This window comes from Plecotus auritus (assembly GCF_963455305.1).
Source record: "Plecotus auritus genome assembly, chromosome: X".
In the NCBI taxonomy this organism is placed as follows: domain Eukaryota; kingdom Metazoa; phylum Chordata; class Mammalia; order Chiroptera; family Vespertilionidae; genus Plecotus; species Plecotus auritus.
In genome coordinates this window covers 108800726-108826647 of record NC_137784.1, presented here as the reverse complement: position 1 = coordinate 108826647, position 25922 = coordinate 108800726, and the positions used below count along the sequence as shown (strand labels likewise).

The 25922-nt window shown below is 46.3% G+C and overlaps 1 protein-coding gene across 2 annotated transcripts; it reads right to left on the bottom strand.

Annotated features, from left to right (window-relative positions):
* Positions 1 to 12177: 12177 nt before the first annotated feature.
* RAB33A (RAB33A, member RAS oncogene family) lies at positions 12178 to 22896 on the bottom strand. 2 transcript variants are annotated; one of them, XM_080652063.1, is made up of 2 exons: positions 22288 to 22896; positions 12178 to 12763 (listed from the first exon to the last, which is right to left on the bottom strand). In XM_080652063.1, exons 1-2 carry the CDS (start codon positions 22543 to 22545, stop codon positions 12308 to 12310), a joined length of 714 nt encoding a protein of 237 aa, XP_080508189.1. In that variant the 5' UTR covers positions 22546 to 22896; the 3' UTR covers positions 12178 to 12307. The 2 variants fall into 2 exon arrangements, with proteins under 2 accessions (XP_080508189.1, XP_080508190.1); XM_080652064.1 differs by having other exon boundaries at positions 12187 to 12763; positions 22271 to 22857.
* Positions 22897 to 25922: the final 3026 nt, after the last annotated feature.

The following is a 25922-nucleotide window of genomic DNA, read 5'->3' as shown; positions in this document are numbered from 1 at the left end:
GCAGCCAAACAATGATTCTCTCATCATTAATGTTTCTATCTCTCTCTACCTCTCATCATTAATGTTTCTATCTCTCTCTCCCTCTTCCTTCCTCTCTGAAATTAAAAAAAAAAAATTAATTGAAAGCAGGGACTCATATTTGTACATACATGCTCATAGCAACACTATTCACAGTAGCCCAAAGATGGAAACAGCCCAAACGTCACAACAGATGAAGAGATAAATTGTAGTATATCCATACAATGAAATATTATTTAGCCATAAAAAAGGAAAAATAATAAAAGGTTACATATTACATAATTTCATTTATATGTAATCTCTGAATAGGCAAATCTATAGAGACAGAAAGCAGATTGGTGTTTACAAGGGGGCAGAGGGAGGAGGGAATGGGGGGTGACTGCTTAATGGGTTGCAGGGTTTCTTTTCCCAGTGATGAAAATGTTTAGGAACTAGATAGAGATGGTGGTTACACAACATTGTAAATGTACAAAATGCCACTGAATTGTTCATTTTAAGGTGTGGGGTGTTTTGTTTTGTTTTTTTCATTTTTATTGAATTTATTGGGGTAACACAGGTTAACAAAATGACACAGATTTCAGGTACACCATTCCAACACTAAGAATGGTTAATTTTATGGTATGTGAATCTTGTACCAAAAAAACTTATCAGGCCCTGGCCAGGTAGCTCAGTTGTCCCGATACACCAGGGTTGCAGGTTTGATTCCCAATCAAGGCACATACAAGAATGAACTAATGAATTCATAAATAAGTGGAACAACAAATTGATGTCTCTCCCTCTCTCTAATGTCAATCAGAAATAAACATTGGCAAACTAGGAGTATAAAGGCAACCTCCTTAACCTAATCTAATAAAAATCTATAGCTAACATAATGACGAGGAAGGGTAAAAAGGGGGGCTTTGAAGGAGGATCATGCCTGACTCAAGGAATAGCAACAAGACATGATGCTACAGTAGAGTGTGTATTGGGGGGGTGGGGGAGGAGAGAATAGTACAATATGGGGCCTGAGGGGTGATATGGACCATGTAGTACAGGGCCTTAAAAGCAATTGTAAGGATTTGGCATTTATCCTGGGATAGTAAGCCATTAGTGGATTTTGAGTAGATGAGTGTTTTACACCTCAATGAAAAACAAAAATCCTTAAGTATAGTCTTAACAGAATCAGTGTAGCTGCTATCTTAAAGATAAGCTTCAGGGGACCAAGGGCAGAAATCAGGGAGATCAGTTAGGATACTATTGTGTTAATCCAAGTGGGAGATGATAGGGGTTTGAATCACTGGAAAGACAACCCTAGGTTTAAATCCTGGTTTTGTATCTAACCAGCCAGGTAGCCTCAAGTAAATTGCCTAAACTTGTCAAGCCTTGGCTTCCTTATCAGTGAAAGGTATCCTATATAATAAAGATGTAATATGCAAATGGTCATTACACCTTGAAGTAACAACCAACCGCATGACAACAGGATCACGGATCACCAGGAGGGTGGGGCAGCGAGGTACAAGTGGTGGAGAGCTACAGGAGGGGACAGGGCAGCAAGCTATGAGAGGAGGGGAGCAGAGGGGAGCTACAGGAGGGTGGGGCAGTGGGCAGAGAGCTACAGGAGGGGGCAGGGCAGCAAGCTATGGGGGGGGTGGGGGGAGCTACAGGAGGGCGGCAGTGAGCTACTGGTGCACTGATTTGTGCACAGGGCTACTAGTCTATCTACACTAATAAAAGACTAAGATGCAAATTCACTGTACCTTTGCAACGCCCACCAGCCAATCAGGAGTGAGTATGCAAATTATCCCAACAAAGATGGAAGGTTAATATGCATATGCAGGTGCCAAGCAGCCATGGCAACAATGCAGGCTTCCCATACTGCCCCAGCCGCTCCTGGCCTCTGGGCAGCGTGGGAAGGCGGAAAGGTGGCTCCAGCCGGAGTGAAGGCGGTGTCGGCAGCCAGGGGAAGGAAGGCCCATTCTTGCACAAATCTTCGTGCATTGGGCCTCTAGTATATATATAAAAAGCCAGCAACCCTAACGGCCATAACGACCTTAACAACCAGTCATTATGATGCCCACTGTGGCCAGCGAACCAGCCTGATCAGGGGATGGGGCCGGCCGGCCAACCTCATGGCCCCTCCCTTCTGCCAGCCTGCCCCTGATTGGACTCTCCCATCCTGATCAAGAGCAGGCCAGCCAGCCAAATGCCCCCTCCCTTTACCCCAGCCAGCCTTGCCCCCGATCAGCTCGCCCCACCACCATAGGCCCGCAGCCCCTCCCCCTGGCCAGCCTGCCCCTGATTGCACTCCCCATCCCAATAGGGGGCAGGGCTGGCTGGCCAACCTCCTGCAGCCCCTCTCTGCACCTGGCCCCATCCTAGATTGCCCCCCCCACTCCAATCAGGGCCAGGGCCAGATGGCCAACCACCCATGGCCCCTCCCCCAGGCTGCCGGCCCCTGATCAGCCCCCTCCATCCCATTCAGGGGCAGGGCTGGCTGGCCCACTGCCCACAGCCCCTCCCCACAGCCAGCCCCACCCCCGATCAGCCCCCACCACCCTGATTGGCCTGCGGCCCCTCCCCCCAGCCAGCTCCACCCCTGATCACCCCCCCATACCAATCGGGGGCAGGGCCCACCAGCCAATCACCTGCAGCCCCTCCCCCAGCCTGCCTGGCCCTGATCGGGGCGGGCCAGCCAGCCAACCTCCTGCTGTCTCCTCCTCCCAACAGGCCTGGCTCTGATCCTCCCCGATTGGGGCCAGGCCAGACGGACCCCACCTGTGCACAAATTCATGCACTGGGCCTCTATTATCTATACTAATAAAAGAGAAATATGAAAATTGACTGTCACTTTGCAACGACCACAGCGAATCAGGAGTGAGTATGTAAATTAACCTGACAAAGATGGCGGTGGCCCTGCCCCCTGACCGCTCCGGGCTCTGGGCAGCACGCCTCCTCAGGGCCTCCATGCCACACTCCACACCTGTCAACTGTCCTTGCAGCCTCCCTGTGGCCCAGCCCCTGGCCTCAGAGGCAACCCTCTGGTGCCTGAGGTAGTAGCTCCCAGTGTCTGGCATCTCCCTCTACCCCACCCCTGTCCTGCTGCTCTAGTAAACAAAACCCTAGCGTTGGAGCAGCCCTGCAGGCACGGATACACACAGGAGCTCGCTTGGTGCAGTTAGTGTGCCCCGGGAGCCCTGGGCCAGCCAAGGGACGATGGTAGCGGCCATGGCGGCAGTGGCAGGCGGCTCAGCTTTGTTTTGAATAGATGAAAGAGGCCACCTACACAGTAACCCAAATTATCAGATCTCCCTCCTCCCTATCTCACCAAATCTAGAAGGGAGGGGTGATGGGCATGGAGGAAGGGCAGGCGGGCAGGAGGCGGAGCTCGGAGGGCAGAGGAGGAAGAGGATGAGGAAGGGCACCAGTTGCATCCCACTTTCACAATGGGAAAGTGAAACACACTAGGGCACCCAACCTTTCCAGTCCTCCCCGCCTGCCTTGCTCCCCCCATCTCTTCCCCTCTGTGCCTCCCCGGGAGCACCAGCGCTGCACAGAGGAACTCTCCAGAGAAGGAGGGTGAGGAGGAAGCAGCACCGGAGCGTGCAGGGCTTGCCACTGCCGCCGCTGCTGCACAGGCTGCTGGAGCGAGCCCGCCACATGCTGGCAGCCAGAGGAAGGAATGCCTATTCTTGCACGAATCTTCGTGCATCAGGCTTCTAGTATATATAAAAGCCTAGTATGCAAAGTGTCCCCTAGGGAGTTTGACCAACTGGGAGTTTGATTGCTAACTATGATGTGCACTGACCACCAGGGGGTGGCACAGAATGAAAGAAGGCCCCAGCTGGTGGCCGGCAGCCTCTAGGGACCCTACCCATGCATGAATTTTGTGCACTGGCCTCTACTGTAATGATAAGGACCACAGATAATGTATGATAAATATGTAGGTAGATAGATAGGCAGATAGATAAAATTTGGTACTGGCCTGACAAAAAGTAGGGACTCAAGTGCTGTTGCTTACACTATTACCACTAATGTTAGTGCTCTTTCTGCTGCTGTTCCCACTGTTGTTGCTATCATTGCTGTTACTATTACCACTGCTGAGAGGAGACCCTGGAAACTACACAGCAGTGGAATCTTCTCATTGACAGTTTTAGTGGCAATCCATCAGCACTGTGGTTATCCATAACTTTGGCTTATAGTTCCCAGGTCTTGCAATATATTCCTCCAAACTTCTGGGTGGATGACATTTTATCACAGTGCTTCAATTACATGTGTTAGAAGTCTCTAAAATTGTAAATGAGTCTAGTTCTGGCTTTTCCTGCCTAAAGACTATGAAACAACACTGCCTTGTTGAAAACTAGTACAGAATCAAATCTGCTTTGGAATGAAGTATTACTTCTGTGCCTAGAGGATCCCTTCTTTACAGGAAACTTTTTAGTAATTATTACCAGCATTTCATTTTCAGAAATCTTGGTCACTTATCCAATACTATGAATTTTATGAAAAGTATAATTGTAAATACCAACAATAAAGTGGCCTTGCTTTTTGCAGGACTTTATGACATTAGAATAGAAGGAATGTTTTAAGTTGTACACATTTCTTTTTCCTGATAAAATATTCAGAATATAATGGTATATTTCTCTCTAGAAAATCTTCAGAGTCTCAGAGCATAAGAATCCTTGAGTAAATCAGTAAATATCTCAAGCTTAGAAAACTAGGCTATTTAACCAATTGTCTGTCTGTTGATTAAATCAAATGCACTCAAGACCACAATTTGAAGGGATTTTTAAAAGTTGATTTAGTTCTCTTAGTGACTTTCAAGTGGCTTTATGGCCAAATTACCTCAGTTCTGAATAATTTAAAAGAAGAATATATTCAACACAGCTTTATTTTTAAAACTGAATGATCAGGAAAAACGTGAATGGTCTTCTGTATTTGTTTTTTCCTGGTGCCCTTTATATCAGGGGAATTAAAGTATAATATGCAAACATTTATTCATAAATCATAAACTAGATTTCACACACATAACATTTTTTATTTAAATCTTTTTAAAAACCACGTAAAGATGATTTTCAATCCCATTTTACAGATGAGCAAACTGAGGTCCCTTGTAATTCTGAAAATACAATGGTAACAGGAAGTACTGACTTGTTCACCTTATAGAAACATCATCCTCCCTGTCCCAGTTTTGGTCAAATCTGAGCATTTTCTTAAATGGGAGATCTGCAATTTCAAAGCTGACTTCTGATCTGTAGACAAGTAAGCAATCCTTATACAGAGGCCTAAGACTTCATTATCTTCATAGCTGCCTTAAAATGCCTATAGTGCCCTGGCTGGACAAGGGCACATGCCAGGGATTGCAGGCTCGATCCCCAGTAGGGGCATAAAGGAGGCAGCTGATAGGTGATTCTCTCTCATCATTGATGTTTCTCTCTCTCCCTCTCCCTTCCTCTCTGAAATCAATAAAAATATTTTTTAAAAATGCCTATGGCCATCAAATAGAGCTAGTGCATGATCACACTATTTTTGTTGTTCATGGGAATGGAGAACTAGAAAGGATCTTAGAGGTAATTTTTTTCCATCTCTCAAATAGTGCAAGAAGCTTTTCTAAAATACCTCTGTTTTAAAAGTTACAGTTGTTTGAGCTGGTCCATTCCTAGATTTTCCAGCCCCTGCCTTGGCCTCCCCTCCTAGGAGGACAGTTTGCTCCTGAGGGGCCAAACCCTAGGTTCAGCCTGCATCTGAGCTAATAGTGATTTCATCAGCTTAAGCCCTGGCATCTAGCATCAGCTGCCAGCAAATCTGCTACTTAGTCCTGAACACAGCAGAGGTGGAGCCCTTAGTCTCAAGCCCAAGAGTACATCCTCCTCTCAAAATTAGAGAAAACTAAGAGAATTAGAGAAAACTAAGTTAGCATTGTGGTCCTAGCTCTGCAGTTAGACCTGGGTTATGTCTGCTCTAACACTGGCCAGCAGTATAACCATAGGCAAGCTGCTGTGAGCATTCTGTGCCTCAGAAGTTATGAGGAGTAAGCATGATAGATAGTCCATCATAAGCACATAACAGAGGACAGAGCAGTGCATAGTCAACAATAAATATGAGCTGCCATGAATCGTCATTACTTCAGTTGGAGGTATAGAGGTTGAAAACTAGGCTAGGTCTGATATCCTCCCCATCTAATGATCTCCCTGGAAGGACAAGCAGGGCCAAAATACCTGGGGTACCCTCCTCCCCTTTATCTGAAGCACTGGGGTTTCCACCTGGTATTGGTGGGTAAGGATCAAGCAGGCCAGCTTTTGTATCCCTGCTTTCACCTGATACTCCCTCCAGTAATTTAAAAGTAAATGTGGTGGGTTACAGTACATACTTTGTCACTGGGGAAGGGGTTAAGCACCAACCACAGAGTCAGTTCAGGCCATGAGGTCCTTCTCTCACTTTAATTCTACTGCTTCATGGCTTGGAATCTTCCTTTACCCACAATGGTCTCTCTTAAGACTCCAGAGCTACTTACCTACCCAGCTTCAAAATCTACCTCCCTGGGCAGGTGAAGTGCTTCTCAATGTCCCCTTCCCTCCCTGCTGCCCTCTTCACAGATTTCCCTTGGGAGAGTAAAGCCCCAGTGATTGGACATAAGTAGCTTACTTATAAGAGTAGCCTTTAACATGAGATCTACCCTCAACACATTTTAAGTTCTTATCATAAAAAAGGGGGTGGCCCTGGCTGGTGTGGCTCAATTGGGCATTGTCTTGTGTACTGAAGGGTTGCCAGTTCAATTCCTGGTCAGAGCACATGCCCAGGTTGCAGGCTCGATCCCCAGTAGGGGGCATGCAAGAGGCACCCAATTGATGTTATTCTCTCACATTGGTGTTTCTCTCTCTCTTTCTCTCTTTCTCTCTTCCTCTCTCTCTAAAAAATAAATTTAAAGATCTTTTTAAAAAGGGGGTGGTATAAAGAAACGTTTGGAAGTGATGGATACTGGTATGTTTATTACCCTGATTGTGGGGATGGTTTCACAGATGTATGCATATGTGCAAACTCATCAAACTGTATACATTAAGTTCACTTTTATATATTACTTATACCTCAATAAAGAGATGTGGTTTTAGATTAGTAACCCTTCTAATTCCAGGTGTCTAAGTGCCCAGACTGGGACAGGATTAGCTCCTTCTGTATGGCCTTCCATCTCAGGAAATGGTCAGTACAAGTCAGAAAAACTCCTACTGGGAAACACCTTTATTTACCAGCAGAGGGCGCACAGCAGACATGCAATCTATTGAATTATCAATCTTGTGTCTGGCATCCAGAGTTGTCCTCGCAGTGTAGAGGTGTTTATATTCTGCTTAGTTCTTCACTTGTCTCTCATGATTAAGAGACTCTTGTTTACTAGTTTCTAGATGAATGGCCTAAGACATTTGGCGTGACTGGAAGGAACAGTTGTATTTCTCTAAAAAGTATCTACCTCACCAGGCTGGGGTTTCATAGTTTCTTAGACCACTAGTTTTGAAGCTGTGGCTCAGGAAAGGTAGTTTCTTATTTTTTAATTTTTAAAAATGTATTGGCTTGAGATGGGGGCAGGGAAAGAGGGGGGAGACACAGAGACAGACCTGGGGGTACATTATAATCAACTATGGACATTTTAAAAATACAACTTCTTGGGCCCTGTCCCCAGATCTAGTATATAGTAGATCAGAGTGTTCAGGGCTCGTGCTCCAGAAATCTGTACTTTAACAAGTTGCCAACTGACTTCATGCTGTCGGCTGTGAATCAGCATTTGGGAACTACTTATCTAGGGGAATCCCTGGGACCCCTATCTCAGTCCTGCTGCTCCAATGCCTGCCCTTAGGGGCGTTGACAATCAAGGAGACTTGGAGTCAGAACAAGGTTTGAAACCAGGGAAGCCTAGGCCATTCCTTCCAGAGAAAGCAAGGCCCCTCCCAGTGAGAGGGTGAGGGACAGTGAGTGGAAGGAGGTTTCTAAGCTAAGGCAGCAACTCTGTCCCCTCAGGTGTTACAGGAGAATAACTGCTCTCTTTCTGCATCTGCCACTCGAAGTTGTTGGAGAAGCTGAACCTTACTATTGAGGGGGCTCTCAGCACGTCTCCACATTCTCCATCCTCACCCCACACATACTCAGGATGGGCTGCAATCAACTTCTCCAGCTGTTCTGGGCTGTGTATCCCTCCCAGGCACTGCTCTAGCTGGTGGTGCTCAGAACAGCATCTGGTCTTGGGCTCGCTAACTAAAGGATCCTGCTAAGATAGTTCTCAGCTGCACTGAGTTTGGCCAGAGTAAGTCCACAGTCTGAATCTGGGAACCTGAGCAAATGCACAGGTACTACGTGGGTGGGGGGGGGGCAATGACAAGATCCTATAGCCCCTAAGGATGAGCAGCAGAGTCTGCTGGCTGTATGGTTCCCAGCTATTGTCCAAGGCAAGGACATTTTAGGAACTCCTTTGATCTAGAGCTGTCACTTCTGTCAGCCACTTGGGCTTCTTGTAGGTATCTGGTCAGGGGCATCCCATTCAAGGAGGAATGTCCCAGTCTTGTACATTGAATGTCATGCTCACCTAACCCCATGGGTCAGAGGGACTAGCTTGAGTCAACCTGCAATCCCTTAAAGGGTCCTGCAGCTTAGAACTAGCTGGAAAGACAGGACGATATCATACAAAGAACTTAGTCGTGTAGTAAGACAGATCTTGCTTCACCACTTACTACCCTAGACAAGCCACTAAAATCTTTCAGTGCATCCATATTCCTATCTGTAAAATGGAAATCATCATCCCTACCTAATGGGGTTGAAGAAGCATTAAATGAGCTAGTGAAAGAATGTAACATGTTTTAGCACCGGGCCTGGCACATAATAGGCATTCAATTGTTGGTAGTTATTTATCCGGGTCCTGTCTCTGTAGCACTGGTGAAGACTCAAGGTAGGAAAGTGAAGAGGAGCTATAGACAAGATGCAGCGGTCCTCAAACTTTTTAAACAGGGGGCCAGTTCACTGTCCCTCAGACCGTTGGAGGGCCGGACTATAGTTTTAAAAAAAAATTATGAACAAATTCCTATGCGCACTGCGGGCCCAGGACGAGTCAGCTGCTAAGCAGGACAGGCAGCGGCACCCGGCGGGCCGGATAAATGTCCTCTGTGGGCTGCATGTGGCCTGCGGGCCGTAGTTTGAGGACGCCTGGACAAGAGCTTTTGGCAATCATGGATTCTTCCAGAGACCTAACGAAGCTGAATGAGGCACCTGGAAGCACCCTGATTCCCTTGAATACCCTTACCCCTCACCACCTTCATAACATCAAGGGTGTCACGGTTCTCTGGCCTCAGGAGTTCCCTTCCTCTGGGTGCGCCCTGGGTACAGTCCATTCCCAAGTCCTCTTGCTCAATCTGAGGGGGGCCTGAGCGTCACTGTGTGGGTAATAGCAGGAAGTTCTGGGGCAGGGAGAGTGGGTGGACCCCCGAGATTCTTGGGATCCCTGGGGCCACAGTGGGGAGTCCTGGGGCATCTTGGCTGTCCCCAGGCACCTGAGGAAGAATACTGTCATACTGCAGGAAAGGACAGGTTCAAGCAGATGAGACACAGTGAATAGAGGCAGGTAGGATTGGTGGGTGCCTGCTATTCACAGCAAAACTACCAGAGCCTCTGCAGGACCAAAGGTAAAAATCTGGGAGAAGTTTTCAGAGACTATTTTTTAAGGTGGGAAACAGCCAGCTTGGAAGTTGCAGCCCTGCGGCCCACATGCAGGAGACACCCAGGAAGGGGTGTCTATTTCTCTCGGAGATGCTATGAAAAGTAGAGGTGTTACCCTCTTGCAGGTCAGCAAGCCTACTCAATATTTCCCAAGGTTACTGAGTCTAGATGATACTAAAACCTTGCACTGGCTTCCCACTGCATTTAAATAAAATCCCAACCTGGCATTACCTACTTCTTTGCCTAATCTTCCACATTCTCTCCCTTTCTTGCTCAGCCACCCTAGTTTTCTTTCTGTTCCTCAAATGCACCAACCTCACTTCTGCCTCAGGAACTTGGCATCTACTGTTTCCTTTGGGGTTCTCTTCTCCCTGACTTCACAGTTGGTTGCTTTTCTTCATTCAGGCCTCAGTTTAAATGTTATCTCTTCAGATATGCTTTTTGTGACCACTCTACTTAATATGTAGCCCTCCCCCACTTTCTTCATTCTCTATTTAATTACCATTATGGCCCTTAGAGTCCTTATTACCCTCTCAAATTATCTCATTTATGTGTCTCAATTCTGATTTAATGTCTGTCTCCTTGATGAAAGCAGGACTTTATTTTGTTGACCTAAGTACCTCTAGGGCTTAGAACAGTGGCACATAGTAAGTGCCCAGTATATGTTTGCTGAAAGATGTCAGAGGTAATTCAGGTCTAGAAGTGACAATCCTGGTTAGAGGACTTGGAATGTTGTCATCTTGACCCTGTCACAGCACAAAGGCGCCCTGTCCAAGACAGGCCAGGGCCCAGACTGAAATGTACCCATTAGAATGGACAAGTATACATTCAGCCCCTGAGAGGTGGCCTAGCTCTGCAGTCAGGTCATAAGAGCCAAATAACACAACAGGAGTTCGTGTCCTGGGCAAGGAGTCAGCATCTAAATTCTGAGACAAGTCCCTAGTGTATTCCGTGGGGAGAAGTATAGCTGTGAGGGTTTCAGCAGACAGTTCACCAACAGACAGTCCAGCCCCTTGGGTGAGATTCAGGGGCTGGACATTGAGGGAACAACTAAAAAGAAAACAGCACTCACTGAGATACTAAGAAGACCCCAAAGACTGGGATCCAGGCACAAGCCAAGTAATGAGAACCAGCCTGGGGGCTAGGCTGAGACTGAAGCTGGGTGGAGATGGAAGTGGGATGGGGAATTAACCATATAGGAGAAAGAGGGTTGTAGGGACAATCTGGAAGGATCAAACAGGCTATTTGTTTGGGTGGGAAGTGCATCTGGGATGTACTACTCTTTGCTGGCAAGGGACAAGAGGCAGACCTGCATTTACCTACCAGAGAAACATGCTAAGGGGCTGCCTATGATTCTCTCTCCACAGGCTTCTGACAACAGAGACACCTTAAGGAGCATCCCCCCAAGTAAAGAGATCTACCCGGGGCTATTGTAGAAATGCCTTTATAGCCATTTAGGTACTCTAACAATTGGACAAGGGACTCTCACATACCTAGGACCAGCCATATAAAAAATTCCTACAGGACTCCTACTGGAGTCACCAAAAGCCCCCCCTTGGCTTAAAAGGCAACAAACTATCTGGCTTGATGTGCAGGCCTCCCCACGCTGGGCTCTCCCACTAAGATTGCTCAGCTGTCAGTGAGCCACACTCCTAGTTGTCCTCCTGTTCAACCCCCAAGGTCATTATTGCTTCCTGACTTTTGCCCATTCCTCACCTCTTTACCAATCCAAACGTTACACTTTATTCAACATAGGAAATAAGTACAATTCTTTTTCAGTGCCCCCCCCCCCAATGTTGAGTACATAACGCTCTCAATTCCCATAACACAACCATGCACTTGGTGATATAGTTGTCTAATTTTCGTTCCCAAGTAGTTTCAGTATGTACAATGTTCCCGCAACTAGATCCAAGTGTCTTTGAACATAGGGGATGAATCCTCCTCTTGTTATGTTTGCTCCATAGCACACAGCAAAGATCTGGGGGCATAATAGATATTTGTTAGCTTGAGCCCTGTCCTCTCTAAGAAAGGGGGGCAAAAACACTTTTGGTGTTAGAGACTGCTTAGTAGAACATGGGAAGAAGACCCTAATTACTTTGGAAGCAGCTGGGCCCATTGGGCAATCTATACTTTTTATTTTAAAACTTTGGGAAATAAGGAGAGAGCAGCCTCCTCTAGGGAACCTAGGAAATACTTGTGAGTAAACATCTTTCAAGTCTTATATATCCTGCTGCCTGCACTGGCACTCAAGAAACCATATCTGGACTGTATGCCACCCCCTCTGGATGTTTCTGTCCACTGATGACACTCAGTGAGACAATGAATTAGTTCTGAAGAAGTGACTCAGACAATGAGATCTTCAGGCGGCATAGAAGGCTGATAGGGAGTATGCCTTGGCACAGACATACTATTCCAGTGGGGTAAGCTGCCTCTTCTACTCATCACAATCAGAAATGTCTTCTTAGAGGAAAGCAAGACATGAAGGCATGTGATAATCTATACAAATTTTATTTTAATATCAATTTCTATGGAAACAAGCAGGTGTCAGCATTATGCAGACACGGGAAAAAGGGAAAGAAAAAACTAGTGATGACTGATCTTGTATTTACATCATTTGCTTTCAACAGGGACAGGAAGTTTTGCTGTTAGCCTCCTGTGGGAACTCCAGTTTCTGCACCTTCCCCTGCTGCCTCTCAGCATCACGATAGAGCAGTGATTTCTGTGCCTTCAATCGGCAAGCCAGGCACATGAAAATTGACTCCACGTTCTGGCTCTCTTTGGGGTCCTTGGCCGATGTCTCAAACAAGAGCATGTTGTGGGCATCGGCAAATTTCAGGGCTAAGTTGGAGGGCACCTGGATCTGTTCCCTCAAGTCACACTTGTTACCCACAAGCACTTTCGGTACTAGTGGGGGCACAGCATGCCCATTGCATTCTTGGATCCACATTTTGAGGTTGGTAAAGGATGTCATCTTGGTGACGTCATAGACAAAAACCACTGCATGCACATTGCGGTAGTAATGCTCAACCATGCTTTTGCGGAAGCGTTCCTGACCTGCTGTGTCCCACACTTGAACCTGAAAGATATAAAAACCCATGTTTGGAGTCAGGAAAGGAAACATGAATAGACAGGAGAAAACATGGTTCTGTGACATTATAGAGCTGAGGTGACAAGCCCTAACACCGGAAGTAGTTCTTTGACAGATTGGCAGGATGGATTTATAAAAGTACTAGAGGCACAGTGCACGAAATTCATGCATGGGTAGGATCCCTAGGCCTGGCCTGCGATCAGGGCCAATCAGTTTCCCCTCCTCCCCACTTCCCCGCCTCTCCACCTCCTCCTTTCCTTGCTCCCTCAGCTCCCTGCCGCCACTGCTGGTTACCCACCTTGTTCTGTGCCACCCCCTGGTGGTCAGCGCACATCATAGTGAGTGATCAAACTCCCAGTCTCCTGGTCGAACTCCCAAGGGGACACTTTGCATATTAGCCTTTTTATCCTATATAATAAAAGCTTAATATATAAATTGACCAAACAACGGATTGCTATGATGCCCACTGACCATCAAGAGGCAAACGCTCAATGCAGGAGCTGCCCCCAGCCCACAGACCCCAGGCCAGCCAAAGTTGGGGCCCCCTCAATTGCCTCGCCAGTTGCCCCACAGAGGGAGGTGACTGGCAGCAGTGGCAGGGGGCAGGGCCGGTGAGTGGGTGGCGCCAGGCCAGCCAAGGCAGGTGCCAGCAGAACCCCCCCCCCCATTGCCCCACCGGTTACCCCACAGATTGGCCCTGATCGCTGGCCAGGTCTAGGGATCCTACCCATGCATGAATTTCATGCACCGGGCCTCTAGTATATATATAAAAATATAGAGAGAAGTTTCTTTCAGGATTTATAAAGTTTTTCTTAAGATTTTTAGTTGAAAATCTTGAGTTGAAAAACCTTAAGATTTTTAGTTGAAAAACTGGGATGTACATTAATCAACTTTTCTGAGGGCAATTTGGCAAAATTATCAAGAACCTTAAAAATGTTAAAAACAGCCGAAACCGGTTTGGCTCAGTGGATAGAGCATCAGCCTGTGGACTGAAAGGTCCTGGGTTCGATTCCAGTCAAGGGCATGTACCTTGGTTGCGGGCACATCCTCAGTGGGAGGTGTGCAGGAGGCAGCTGATCGATGTTTCTCTCTCATCGATGTTTCTAGCTCTCTATCCCTCTCCCTTCCTCTCTGTGAAATATCAATAAAATATATTAAAAAAAAAATAAAAAATGTTAAAAACTCTTTGAGCCTATAATCTCACTTCCAATCATCTATACAAAAGAAATAGTAGATATGTGGTCAAAATTTTGTACAAAAGTCTTAATCACCATGTTATTTATACTTTTTAAAAAACAGGAAACAGCCCTGGCCGGTTGCTCAGTGGTTAGAGCATCAGCCCGCAGACCGAAGGGTTGCAGGTTCGATCCCAGGCCCTGGTCAGGGCACATGCAGGAGGCAACCAATCGATGTGTCTCTCTCACCCCCCTCCTCCCTCCCTTCCATTCTGTCTAAAAATCAATGGAAAAAATATCCTCGGGTGAGGATTAAAATAAATAAATAAATAAATAAATAAAACAGGCCCAGCTGGCATGGCTCACTGGTTGAGCATCGACCTATGAACCAAGAGGTCACAGTTCGATTCTTGGTCAGGGCACATGCCCAGGTTGTGGGCTCAATTCCCAGTGTGTGGTGTGTAGGAGGCAGCCAATCAATGATTCTCTCTCATCATTGATGTTTCTATCTCTCTCTCTCTTCCTCTCTGAAATCAATAAAGATATTAAAAAAACAAAACAGCAAACAGCCTAAATGCTCAGTAGGAGAGGAATAGCTAAAGTTTATGTATATATCTATACAGTGGGTTATTATGCAGCCATTAAAATGTTTTAAAATAATAAATGATGAAGGAAGTGTGCACAAAATATGTGAAAGCAGGATATGAAATTCTTCATATGCTATGGTCCCAATTAAAAAAAATTAAGCATAGTCATATACATAGGAAAAACTGGAAGTGTATACACCAGAACATTAATGATTATTTAAGGGCAGTGGGACTATAGGTAATATTTATTTAGTTCTTTTTTGTTGTATTTTCCAAATTTTTTACTGTATTCATCACTTTGTTTTGGGTTTTGTTGGGGCATTTTTTGATGACTTTTTAAAGAAAACAAAGTTAGTGTTTAAATTTCAGCTTTTAGCTCAATTTACTTTAAGTTCACTTCTTTGTTATGTAAATGGTAATTTAGCTCACTGGATTTTTCTTCTGTATCTCACCTTTTGGGATAAAGGCCAAATTATGAAGGAAAAATGCTGATATAACATATACCAGGACACAACTCCCAAGGGATACTCTGGAGTCGACACACATTCTGCCCAATCTATTTCTCTTTATACATCCAAAGTCTTGGACAAGAGAAATTCATACACAGAATGATGGTCCCAAGGCCCTATACAATTCTGTTATCAAAGAAAATTTGATTATGGTCTCTAATTGACTACTATGGTTCTTAAAACAAAGTATAGCCTTTATTTGGAGTTATTGGTCAGTCAGTATAATCTAGTAAATATAATTGAATCTTCTTGCTGAATGAAGATCTTAACAGGGCCCCAGAGTCATCATTCTGAACATCAATTTTCATTGTCTAGGCTCCCCTTCATTCCCTCTATGGACATGGCCACTACATGCCTTTGACATGACCTTCAGATTCACCCATTCTTTTTTGTTGTTGCTATTCTCACCTGAGGATATTTTCCCCATTGCTTTGCACAGAGTGGGAGGGGAGAGAGAGAGAGAGAGAGAGAGAGAGAGAGAGAGAGAGAGAGAGAGAGAGAAACATCTATGTGAGAGAGACACATCAATCGGTTGCCTCCCGCAAGTGACCCAACAGGGGATGAGGAGTGAACATGCAACCCAGGTACATTCCCTTGACTTGGAATCCAACCCTCGACTCTGTGTTATACCGGCTGACATTCTAACCACTGAGGCACACCAACTAGGGCAGATTCACTCACTCTTGTATTTTGATTTTCATTTCCCTAGGACAGACCCTTCTCTCCTCACTTTTGGACTACAGTGAAGTCTTTTGGATTCTAGATGTCTCTACTCCCATGCTTCCTCATACTGCTTTCAAACTAGCCTTCCTGAATCCCTGCTTTTTCAGCATGTCATCCATCTCATTAAGAAATTATGTTAGCCTTCTTCTGCATGTGGCATCAAATAGAAAGTTTTGTCTGTCGTAATTTTACCTTACCCAACCTTGTTTCAAACTACTCAGCTACACCTGGTCCATTCCCTCTGTACCTTTGGTCCTGCTAGTTCATGCTTCCCTACAGAATCAGTTGCCCCCTCATTACCCTACCTAGATCTTGCTCATTCTTCAAGGCTCGGTTCATGCCTCCACCTTCTTCCTAAAACCTTCTCCACCTTCTCTTCAATTCTCTTTCTTAGGCATTTCTAGTGCACTTTGAGTCCATACCACACCATTCAGAATATATTTATTTGTTCTCTAGATGTTTCATCATTGCTCTTGGCATAACTCCAGCTAAACTGTAAGCTGTCTTTTTCTGCATCCGATCACTTATCAATATGGTTGTCGTCAAAACTGTCATCATTATCAACAAGCAGTTTTGGCCTGAGCTACCAAAACTACAAGCAGTCTGGCATCCTAGGTATCTGCCAAGGCGATTTCAGAGACAACATTCAACCCTGGTTATGCAAAAAACATAAGTCCTTGGAGACTGATTTGCTTTGGCATGCAGAGCCAGAAAAGATTTTCATTTCTTCCACTGCTCTGGTCCTCTGAGCAGGAAGAAAGAGAGAGCAGGCCAGGAAAGGAATGGAGGTCAGTGGGAAGAGATAGGGTATAGCACAAGAATATCCTGATCTCTAACTCTTGCCTCTGAGTAAGGCTGAATCCCTACCAGCCCTCAGGCATGTGGCAGATGCTTTACCACCATGAGCTCAGGACTCTAAAAATACCTGCCACTAGCAAGAACAGGGGTGGGAGTGTGTGAGGTGTTTGGGGCTGAGTAGGTTGGTTGTTTGGCTTTTCTTTGGCTTCAAAATTGTGTACACCACCCAAGCTGCCGGAACTACAGGGAGGGCCCTCTCTGCTGGAGACCAACTCTGCCTTTTCAATGATACAGGGAGCCTTGAAGCTTTTATTTGGAGACTCAGAATTTAAACTGAAGACACTGCTCTCATTCTAGCTCTTTATAAACCCCACTCTAAACTCTTTGAACCCCTGTTTGTGGTGAGAAGTGAGCCAGGAAGCAGGCTACTCACAGCAGAAAATCAGAAAAGCCATCACAAAGGAAGAGCACAGTAGTCAGGCTCACTGGACACACAAATGACCTCATTTTTGTTTGGAAGTTTGATGTTCCTATTCTTCTCAACATCCTTACTGGTATAAGCCCCTGTCACCTCCTTCCTCTTTTGCAGTTGGCAATCCTCTCATCCATCCTTCATTTCCTGTGGGCACTGTATCCACATGGTGACCCTGGGGGGACAACTGCCCCTTAGCCACATACATGCTCCTCCGGTCTTCTTTTCTCTCCAAGGGTCAGTGGGGAGTAATGGAGTCAAACCAACTTGGATGCAAATCTCAGCCCAATCACATACTACTAGTTAGGTGTCCTTAGGCAAGTAACTTAGTCTATCTTCAGTATCTTCCCCTGGAAACTGAGGATAACCACAGGAATCTTGTAGTGATGCTGTGAGGATTAGCATTACTTGTAAGCACATGGCACAGTGCCTAATACACACTCTCCCTTCCACCCTGACCCCAAACCTCCACCATCAAGTCTGACCCGACAAGTAATTGACCGGGCCCACTGTTGAAATGCAGCAGTAGTTTTGGAATTGGGAGACCTGGCTCCTAGTTCCTTCACTTAGTAGCTAAGTAAATGATTAGGCAAATGAAATACCACACGAAAAAGAGCTTTTGCAAAATATAAAGTGCTCTGCACATGTTAGTTGTTGCTATTGACTCAGAAGGCCCATCAGCCCTGCCCTAGTAGCTGCTCCTTGGACCCATTGGTTCTCATCCTGGAAAGCCCAGAAAGCTTGGCTTCTTGACAATGAGATAGAGCCAAGGCACAGGCAGTCAGTGGGGAGGGGAGGAGAGAGGAATGCCAGCAACCTGCCATGGGTAGTTGGGGGTAGGCCCAATATAACAGAGATGTTGGAGAATGGTCGAGGGGCACATCCTGGGGAGCTACCAAAGATAAATCTAGCCTTTTTCATCATTTTCCTGAGCAAGCTTCAGCAAGTCCTCCACTCCCTGCACATGCTCATAGCTGACACGAATATTTCTTTTCCCTAGGGAACATATCTGGCATCTTTCTATAGATGAGGCATGAATTTCCTTTTGTTGGAGGCCAGCAGGGGAGTGTAGATGTGGAAAAGTGGAGAAAAATACATCTGTAACCTTCGGAGGGTGCCTGAGTGGATGACGGGAATAGTTTAAAACAAATATTTTTTTAAATTAGCTAGACTGTCCCATCTGCATCTAAGATACACACACAAGGCTGCCCCAGCGATTGGCAAAGAAGGACAGAGACAAAGAGGAACTAATGCACAGAAAGCAAGGAAACAAGGCAGACAGAGAAACACACACTGATGGATAATTAACCATTAAGCTAACTGGCAGAAGATAGAAGCTCAGAAGCCCTAAGGAAGACATGATGTCATTCTGACTGCAGGCAGCTTCAGAGGGAACATTTAGCTCAGCCTTGGTCCACTTGGTAATGTAACACAGGAAGGTGATTTTCCAAGTGATCAGCAGAGAAAGAGATATCCACAGTCCTGGTTGGCGCCTGCCCACAGCCATGGCTAACCTGCAGTTTGCCTGGTCCGCAGGGTTAGGGCTGAGGGGGTGCTAGGTGTAAGGAACCAAACTAGGGAGGAAGGGGTGCTCCCATGAGAATTTACAAAGAATGGCTCCAAAATTAGTTCTGAGTCTCCTCTCTAATACCTCCTTCATCCCACCCCTCACACACTCTTATTTGGCATTTTCCAGTGCTTCTAGTCTGAGACAGGCTCAATATGATTTAGCTAAAGCTAAAGGAGACAGATCCATAATGGTCATTATGGGAAGCTCCACTCTTTCTTTGGAGGTTGGGACATGCCTCCACCAAGGTTGATGTCAGGAAGGACTGTCAGCTTTCCCATATGATGTGTCTCTGTATCCCTGTCACAGGTGACTGCATAGGCTGCCTGGACAGCAGGACAAGCCCAAAGCAGGCATTTATATTGAAAAATCACCAGAAGGGAAATTAGGAGAGCTGAGTTGTAAGCCTGGCCCTGTGTGATCTTAGTTGTGTCACTTTCCCTCTCTGAACCTCAGTTTGCTATCTGTAAAATGTGGATGTTGGGTTAAAGATTCTTTAAGGTCTCTTCCATCTCTGAACATTCTCTGATTCTCACGGCTAAGGTGAAACAGTCAAGGTATAAAAAGTAAAACCTAGGTACTCAGCTCAGTGTCTGGGGTGCAGTTAAAGGAGACAACTTGAAGGATCCTGGGTCCTGGGACTATAACCCTGGACCCCTGGCCTAGAAGAGACTACCAGGCTGCTGTGAGGGAAGCCACTTCCCCCTGTGCACACTCCCCCAGGCCAGATATTGCCCCTGAGGGTAGAGTGTGGTGGTAGAGAGCCTGGGCTCTGAATCTAGGTTGCAATACTGGTCCTGTCACGGGAAGGCAGGATAATGACATGGTGAAGTGCTTAGTTAGGTTCAAGGGTCAAAGACTGAAGCTCAGATCCATATGCCTTTGGGCAAGTTATTTAATCTCTCTAACTTTGATCTCCTTATCTATATACAGGAATGATAATAACAGTCCTAATTTCATAGGTCTGCTGTGAAGATCAAATATGGTAGTGTATGTAGAGTATCCAGTCTGGGCTCTTCATTTATTCACAAAGCAGGAGATTATTATTATTATTATTATTATTATTATTATTATTTACTCATTGGAGGCTTTTCTTGATGCTCATGTTAACTAGGAAACATTGGATTATAAATGTTGTGATGGGGAGGGTGTGAAGACACCTTGACTGGAGACACCAAATTGGGTTTCAAAGCCTAAGGGATGGCCCTGGTAATTAAGAGAGTTGTCCCAAATGTACTGAATCAGTCATCTCCCTACAGGGGTTGACGGTATATACTACCCTAGGGCACAGGGAAGCAGCCCAGTAGAGGCCACACCCTACTCTTGGACTGAGAAGAGCTCACTGAGCCCTCTTTCCCAGTCTCCTTTGAGAGCTGGCATTTTATAGCCTGACAGCCTTCTATTGCTGGCTGTGGTCTAGGGCCACTTCAGCCTGGCACACAGGACTTTTCTCTCTCCCCCAAAGGGAGAAGCCTTTGGCAGCCACCTCCTAGTGTGGTTTTGTTACTTGTTCCTTGAGAAACTCCAGGCCAGCCGGAGTGTGGGGCCAAATCTCCTTCGAGATCATGTGCTCGCTGCCATGCTCGGCCATCTTCCCACGCACAAGCTGGTCTTCACCTGCTGGCTTTGGCCCTGAGGTTGCAGCAGCTTTAGATGAGGCAGGGTCAGCATCTCCCCACTCCCATACCCCACCTTGAGATCCTTCAGAATCTGCCCTCAAAGAGCTCCTTCAGAAGTGTCACAAGGTTTCGCCCTCTTGAAATATCATCTTCCCCTAAAAAGCCTGTATTGAGCACTTCTCTGCATGTGGTGTCCTGCTCAGCTCTGTTTCTAGTGAGTCACACTGTCACAGGCTCTGCCCCTTGGGAAAAAGTCCAGAATCTTTGGCAGAGACTGTAAAATCCAGTTTGGCTAAGTATTGGGCTGTTGTAAGGGAAGGGAACTTTAAAAAATTTCCCCAAGGGCATTGGGTGGTGACCCTTTTCCACTCATTTTCACCTCCCATTTTACACTTTCTAGTTTCCTCCTCTCTTCTCCCCCAGACTCCCAAACACTTTCTTTTTTCTCTATGTAAATTTCAGGTGGGCTTCTTTTCCCTCTCTTAAATCCAGAGAGTTGTTTGGCTCAATGTGACACTTGATTTTAAACAGGCAGTAGCATTACATTTTAAGGGTCTTAAGGGTCTTAGAGCACATACATAAGTTTATTTCTACTTTGGATTGTTAAGGCATGCTTTAGAAATTACAGAATCTTACAACTTCACATTAAAGAAGCTAGACACCCTAGAGAAAGTCCTAAACCATCAACATAAAGCCCTGGGAAAGGAGAAAGACAGATACCTACTTCGACTTTAAAAAATAAATGTAGTAATTCCTCCAAAAATGCAAGGGCTGAAAACGATCACTATTTCAAAACATTGTCCTATATTCCTGACCCTGGAACTCAGTTGTTCTTGAGAGCTCCCCCTTATCAATACTGAGCTGTCCATCTTCCTGACACATGTAGCATCTTGGCCTGGTTTCTGAAGCCATTTTAAAACACGTTCATTATAAAAACCAAGAAGTCAAGAGTCTTGCAGAGTTTACAATGTTTTTCGTCATTTTCCCCAGATGCTAAACCCTTCTGTCCATATCACTCTGCAGGAGGGAGCTTTTTACCTTTACCTGACAAGGTCTGACCATAAGCTCAAGAAAAGGTGAGCTATGGGTCTAGTGGAGTTGGTCTTTAGTGCACAGTGTCTTTTGAGGTGACTTTCCTACCCATGGACCTGCCCCCTTTCTACTCCCCTGACACATGAAGCTGCCCTTGTCATGTCCTCCCTCCCACTAGCCTCTGCGCATTGAACTATTCATGTTCTATTGAGTTTCCACCTTTTCTGAACCAAAAGTGAGTACAAATGGTCAGACAAGAATATCTGTACTTAGCCTACTTCATAAACTACCGAGAAGGGAGGACCAAGACACTTCTGTTGACCCTCAGATAAGTTGCTCTGCATTTTTACAAAGGCCTGCTGAAGACAATAACAGCACAATGAGTAATGGCGAATAGCGACAAATACAGAAGATAGCATTTGAAGACTGTTCCAAAAGAAGTAGTTTTGTCTATTATGAAGGTGGGTGACCCTGTCTCAATTTCTTTAAAAGGGTTCATGACTTTGTGCCAAAACCACCCCACTCCACCCCTATTCCATTTCAGCCCCAACATTAACCATAAACTGTAATTTTCTATGGATTTCCATCCTTTCCTCCCCTCTAGTGCCTTAACCAAAGTGGGGTTTTTCAGCCTATTGGCACCCAAGAGATAGAAGAGACCTCAAGATATATAAAGTGCTTTGGGATCCATCCCACACCAGGACGGATTCCCTCCTGCCTCCCTCTGCCCACAGGTGCCGCTGCTCCTGGTGCAAGGTCAAGGATGGGATCACACATGCTTTTCCTGGCAGGAGCTGTCAGGTAGGGGCAGAGGGCATGAATGCACCCACTCCGGCCTGCCCCCCAAAACGGGTGAGGTTGGAACCCGGCAGCTGAGAGAGGAAAAGGGGGATGAGGAGGTGCCAAGGGTCTTGGGCTCAGCAAACAGCGACACAGCCATGCGTCTGAGGCTTCACAACCATTAGATCCAAGCCTCAGGCGAGGACCCCTCCCAGAGCCCACCCTTCCTGGACCTGACCGGCTGGATCACCTTGATCTTCTCGCCCTCGATTTCCACGGTCTTCTCCCTGAAGTCCACGCCGATGGTGGCTTCAGTCTTGTCCGGGAAGGTCCCGCCGCAGAAGCGGAAGGTCAAGCAGGTCTTACCCACGTTGGAGTCCCCAATCACGATGATTTTGAAGATGCGAATCTGCACGTACTGGTCCAGCGACGAGTCGAGCTCCAGGGATGCCAGACCAGCAGTCGAGGCAGGTTGCAGGCTCCCATGGCCCAGGATGGGCTGCGCCATCTCCCCAGGACGGGACCAAACTGGGGCCCCAACCCCCCTCGAGGGCTCCACACAAAGAAAACGGCCACGTTAGTGCGCTCCAGGCGAGCGAGCTTTGTGCGTGTGTGTGTGTGTGTGTGTGTGTGTGCGCGCGTGTCCGTGAGTGTGTGTCCGCGTGTGTGTGCGTGCGCCGGCCCCGTGCGCGCGCGCGCGTGCAGTGGGTGCCTCTCAACCTAGGTCCCCCTCCTTCTCCTCCAGCTCACCCTCCTCACATTTCCGAAGCACCAACACAAAAGCCAGGCAGGGAAGGGAGACATGAAAGAGAGACAGCAAGCCGTGAGCCTTCTCCTTCCTGTGCCTCAGACCAGACTCGGGCTTGAGACCCACAGCGTGCCCCAAGCCGCTGCCGCGCCTTAGGCTAGGATCCTCCCTTGCCAGATCCCCAAGGATACACCGCAGGGAGGAAGCCTACGAGGAAAGGGGGTGGGGAGAGGGGCGCACACCACTCAGGGATGGTCTTCCCTTCTCCTCGCCCCCATTTATCTTATAGATCTCAGCCTTCCCCACCCCCACTTTCTTGAAGCACGCGGGGGTCAGCGGGCCAGGAGCACAGCTGGGGAGGACACAGCTGCACTCTAAGGCATCTCTGGAGCACTTTGGCTTTGGAGCAACATTACTCTACTGAGCGGGGCGGAGACACCTCTTTCACTTCAGGAGCAGCGGCCAGCTGAGCCGCGCCTCCGTTGCCCCTTCCCAAGCCTTGGGATAAAGGGATGCTCTCTTATTGAGGAAGCAGGTGCACTCCCGAGCCCCGAGGAGAAGCCTGGGAGGGCGCTGCCAAGACTAGCCTTGGGTAGCGGAGGCCCGAGCAGCTGAGAGGAGGGAGGCAGGGGACACTGGTGTGCGTGTGTAGGGGGTGTTACTGTTTCTGTCACAGACTTGCCAGATGTAGAGGGGCGCGTGCCAGGCGCCAACCTCCCCCTCATCACACCACGAGCACCCATCCTCTGAATGTTCAGGAGAGCGACTCCCATTGGCTGCTGCAGTCGGTTGTGTTTGACTGGCCAATGGGGAAGGCCCGCCGTGGGAGAGGGCCAAACAGGGAGTAGGGGAGGAGGGAAGCTAGTGGTGGAAGCTCCAGCAAAAGGGGACTTTGTTCCCGGAACTAACCATTTCAGGCCCAGGTGGAGGGATCTTGGGACAAGGCATAAACCTCATAGTGTCTTGCATTCCCGAGCTCTCCATACAATCATAAGTCCTTCTAGAATGGTGGAGTGTCAAAAGGAATTGAAAACCCCTAGGAGGGTTCACCCCTCTACAACTGAATGTAGAAGAAAGTGGTCGGCTCTAATTTGCCAGAAGCCTAGATTATGCTTGCAAGATGATAAATGAACAGAACTTTCTTACAGTATTAGGGGGGGCAGTTTCCCAAAGCTTACTAAGCATCACACATCTTGGTCCCCTGAAAGTGACTTCAGGTTCAGACTTTATTTGAAATTAACTTTACTGAGGTATAATTTACATACAATAAATTGTACCCCTTTAATGTTTGCTTTTAAGACTTTATCCATCCTCCCACATATTTCATAGGAGTAATATTGACATATGCCAATAGCACCGACATGAGCTGTTTGCTAATGCCATCAAGGTCAGGGATTCCAGCAGCACACATGAGCTGCCATCTTATTTGTATGTAAGGCTGAGCTGCAGAAGAGACAAACGTGACTAAATCCATCCCAATATGAGAAAAACAATTTTTTTAAAAAAGAAAGAAAAACAATTCAGTGCATCAGTGATAGGTCTGTAATGCAACTGCTCAGCCAAGTCCAGGTTACTCAAAATGGCTAGAAAGATAGGGTCTTCTAGTTAACAAGCTTTTTAGCTGAGTTAGCAGATATAGTTATAGCTAACTCTTTACACATATATGTGGGTCACCTATTTCTAAAATCCTAGATTATGCTATTCAATATTAAAACCATCTCGAGAAGGACTTAATCTTTGTTGGTTAAACCAAGGTCATCATTATGAATATCAATTCCCATTTTATAGTGTGAATAGCTATCATCGTGTTGTGTTTTGTTTTGTTTTTTTGGCTGATGTCTAGGTAATAGTTTTCAGCATCATTCTTCTCTGTATGTGAAGCTAAATCTGGTGATCATTATCTACAGAAGAGTAGCCCTGGCCGGTGAGGCTGGGTTGCTTGGGTGTTGGCCTGTGCACCCAGGGGTTGCTGGTTTGAATGCAGGAGCCTGTCTCCATCCCCGGTGGGGTGTGGGTGGAGGTGGGGGGGGGGGGGAGACAGCCCATGGATGTTGATGGATGTTTTGTTCTTGTATCAATGTTTCTTTCTCTCTCTCTCTCTCTCCCCTCCTGCCCCTCTCTCTAAAAATCAATTTAAAAATCTAAAAAAAGTCACCTATTCTTGTACTTCTGAACACCCATTATTCTATATTTTGTTTTTTTGTTTTTTTGTTTTCTATTTTTATTGTTGACTCTATTACAGATGTCCCTCATTTTCCCCACCTTTGCCTCCTACTTTGCCCCCGCCCCCCTAGGCCTTCACCCTACTGTTATTGTCTGTGTCAAAAGGCTATGCATATATGCATATATATTCTTTGGTTGATTTCCCACCCTCCTCACTCTCCGCCCCTCCTGAACATTATTCTAAATGCGTAAGGGAACTCTGGATCATTTTCACCCAGTAAAGACTGCTTCCTGAGTTAAACTTTCTAAAACAATGCCTTTCTAATTTCATCCTCTATCCCTATTTTACAAAAAAAATAATAATATCATCACCTACAAGATTGGGGACAAACTATTTGGCTCGTTCAAATCTGACCCCACCTTATTAACCTGTTCTTATTAACTTCCTAGTATGTACTCCCTGCCATTGTCGCCTGAAAATGTACTGGGTTGTGTTCATTTTATACCTCCAAGCCTTTTAATTTATATAGCATGGAGCTTTCTCATTTAATCTTCATATCAAACCTGTGAGATTGGTAGACAAGGAAAGTGAGGCATAGCTAAGTGACATGCCCAAGTGGCAAAGCCAGGATTCAACCTGGGGCAGACTGCATCCACAGTTAGCGGCGTATAAACACTAAAAATATTTCCTTTGGTCCCAGTGTATTCACCATCAGAAATATTCCTCCTCCTCCACTATTTGAATTTTACTACTCATTCTTGAAGACAGGCTCAAGTAATACTTCTTGCATGAAGTCTTTCCTTAGCTATTCCATCCCATAGTCTTTTCTCTTGCTCTGGCACTACATCATATATATAGTATAGGAAGTGGTCACTGTATAGTTGGGGAGATGATAAACTGGTTTTATATATATATAAAACCAGTTTATCATCTCCCCAACTATACAGTGACCACTTCCTATACTTTTCATAAA

What these genes read in the sequence shown, in the direction of transcription:
- RAB33A (XM_080652063.1), bottom strand. Translation starts at nt 22,545, where the DNA reads ATGGCGCAGCCCATCCTGGGCCATGGGAGCCTGCAACCTGCCTCGACT. An exon ending in TCGAGGGCGAGAAGATCAAG is followed by an intron (nt 12,764 to 22,287) that starts GTGATCCAGCCG and finishes TATATCTTTCAG; the next exon opens with GTTCAAGTGTGGGACACAGC.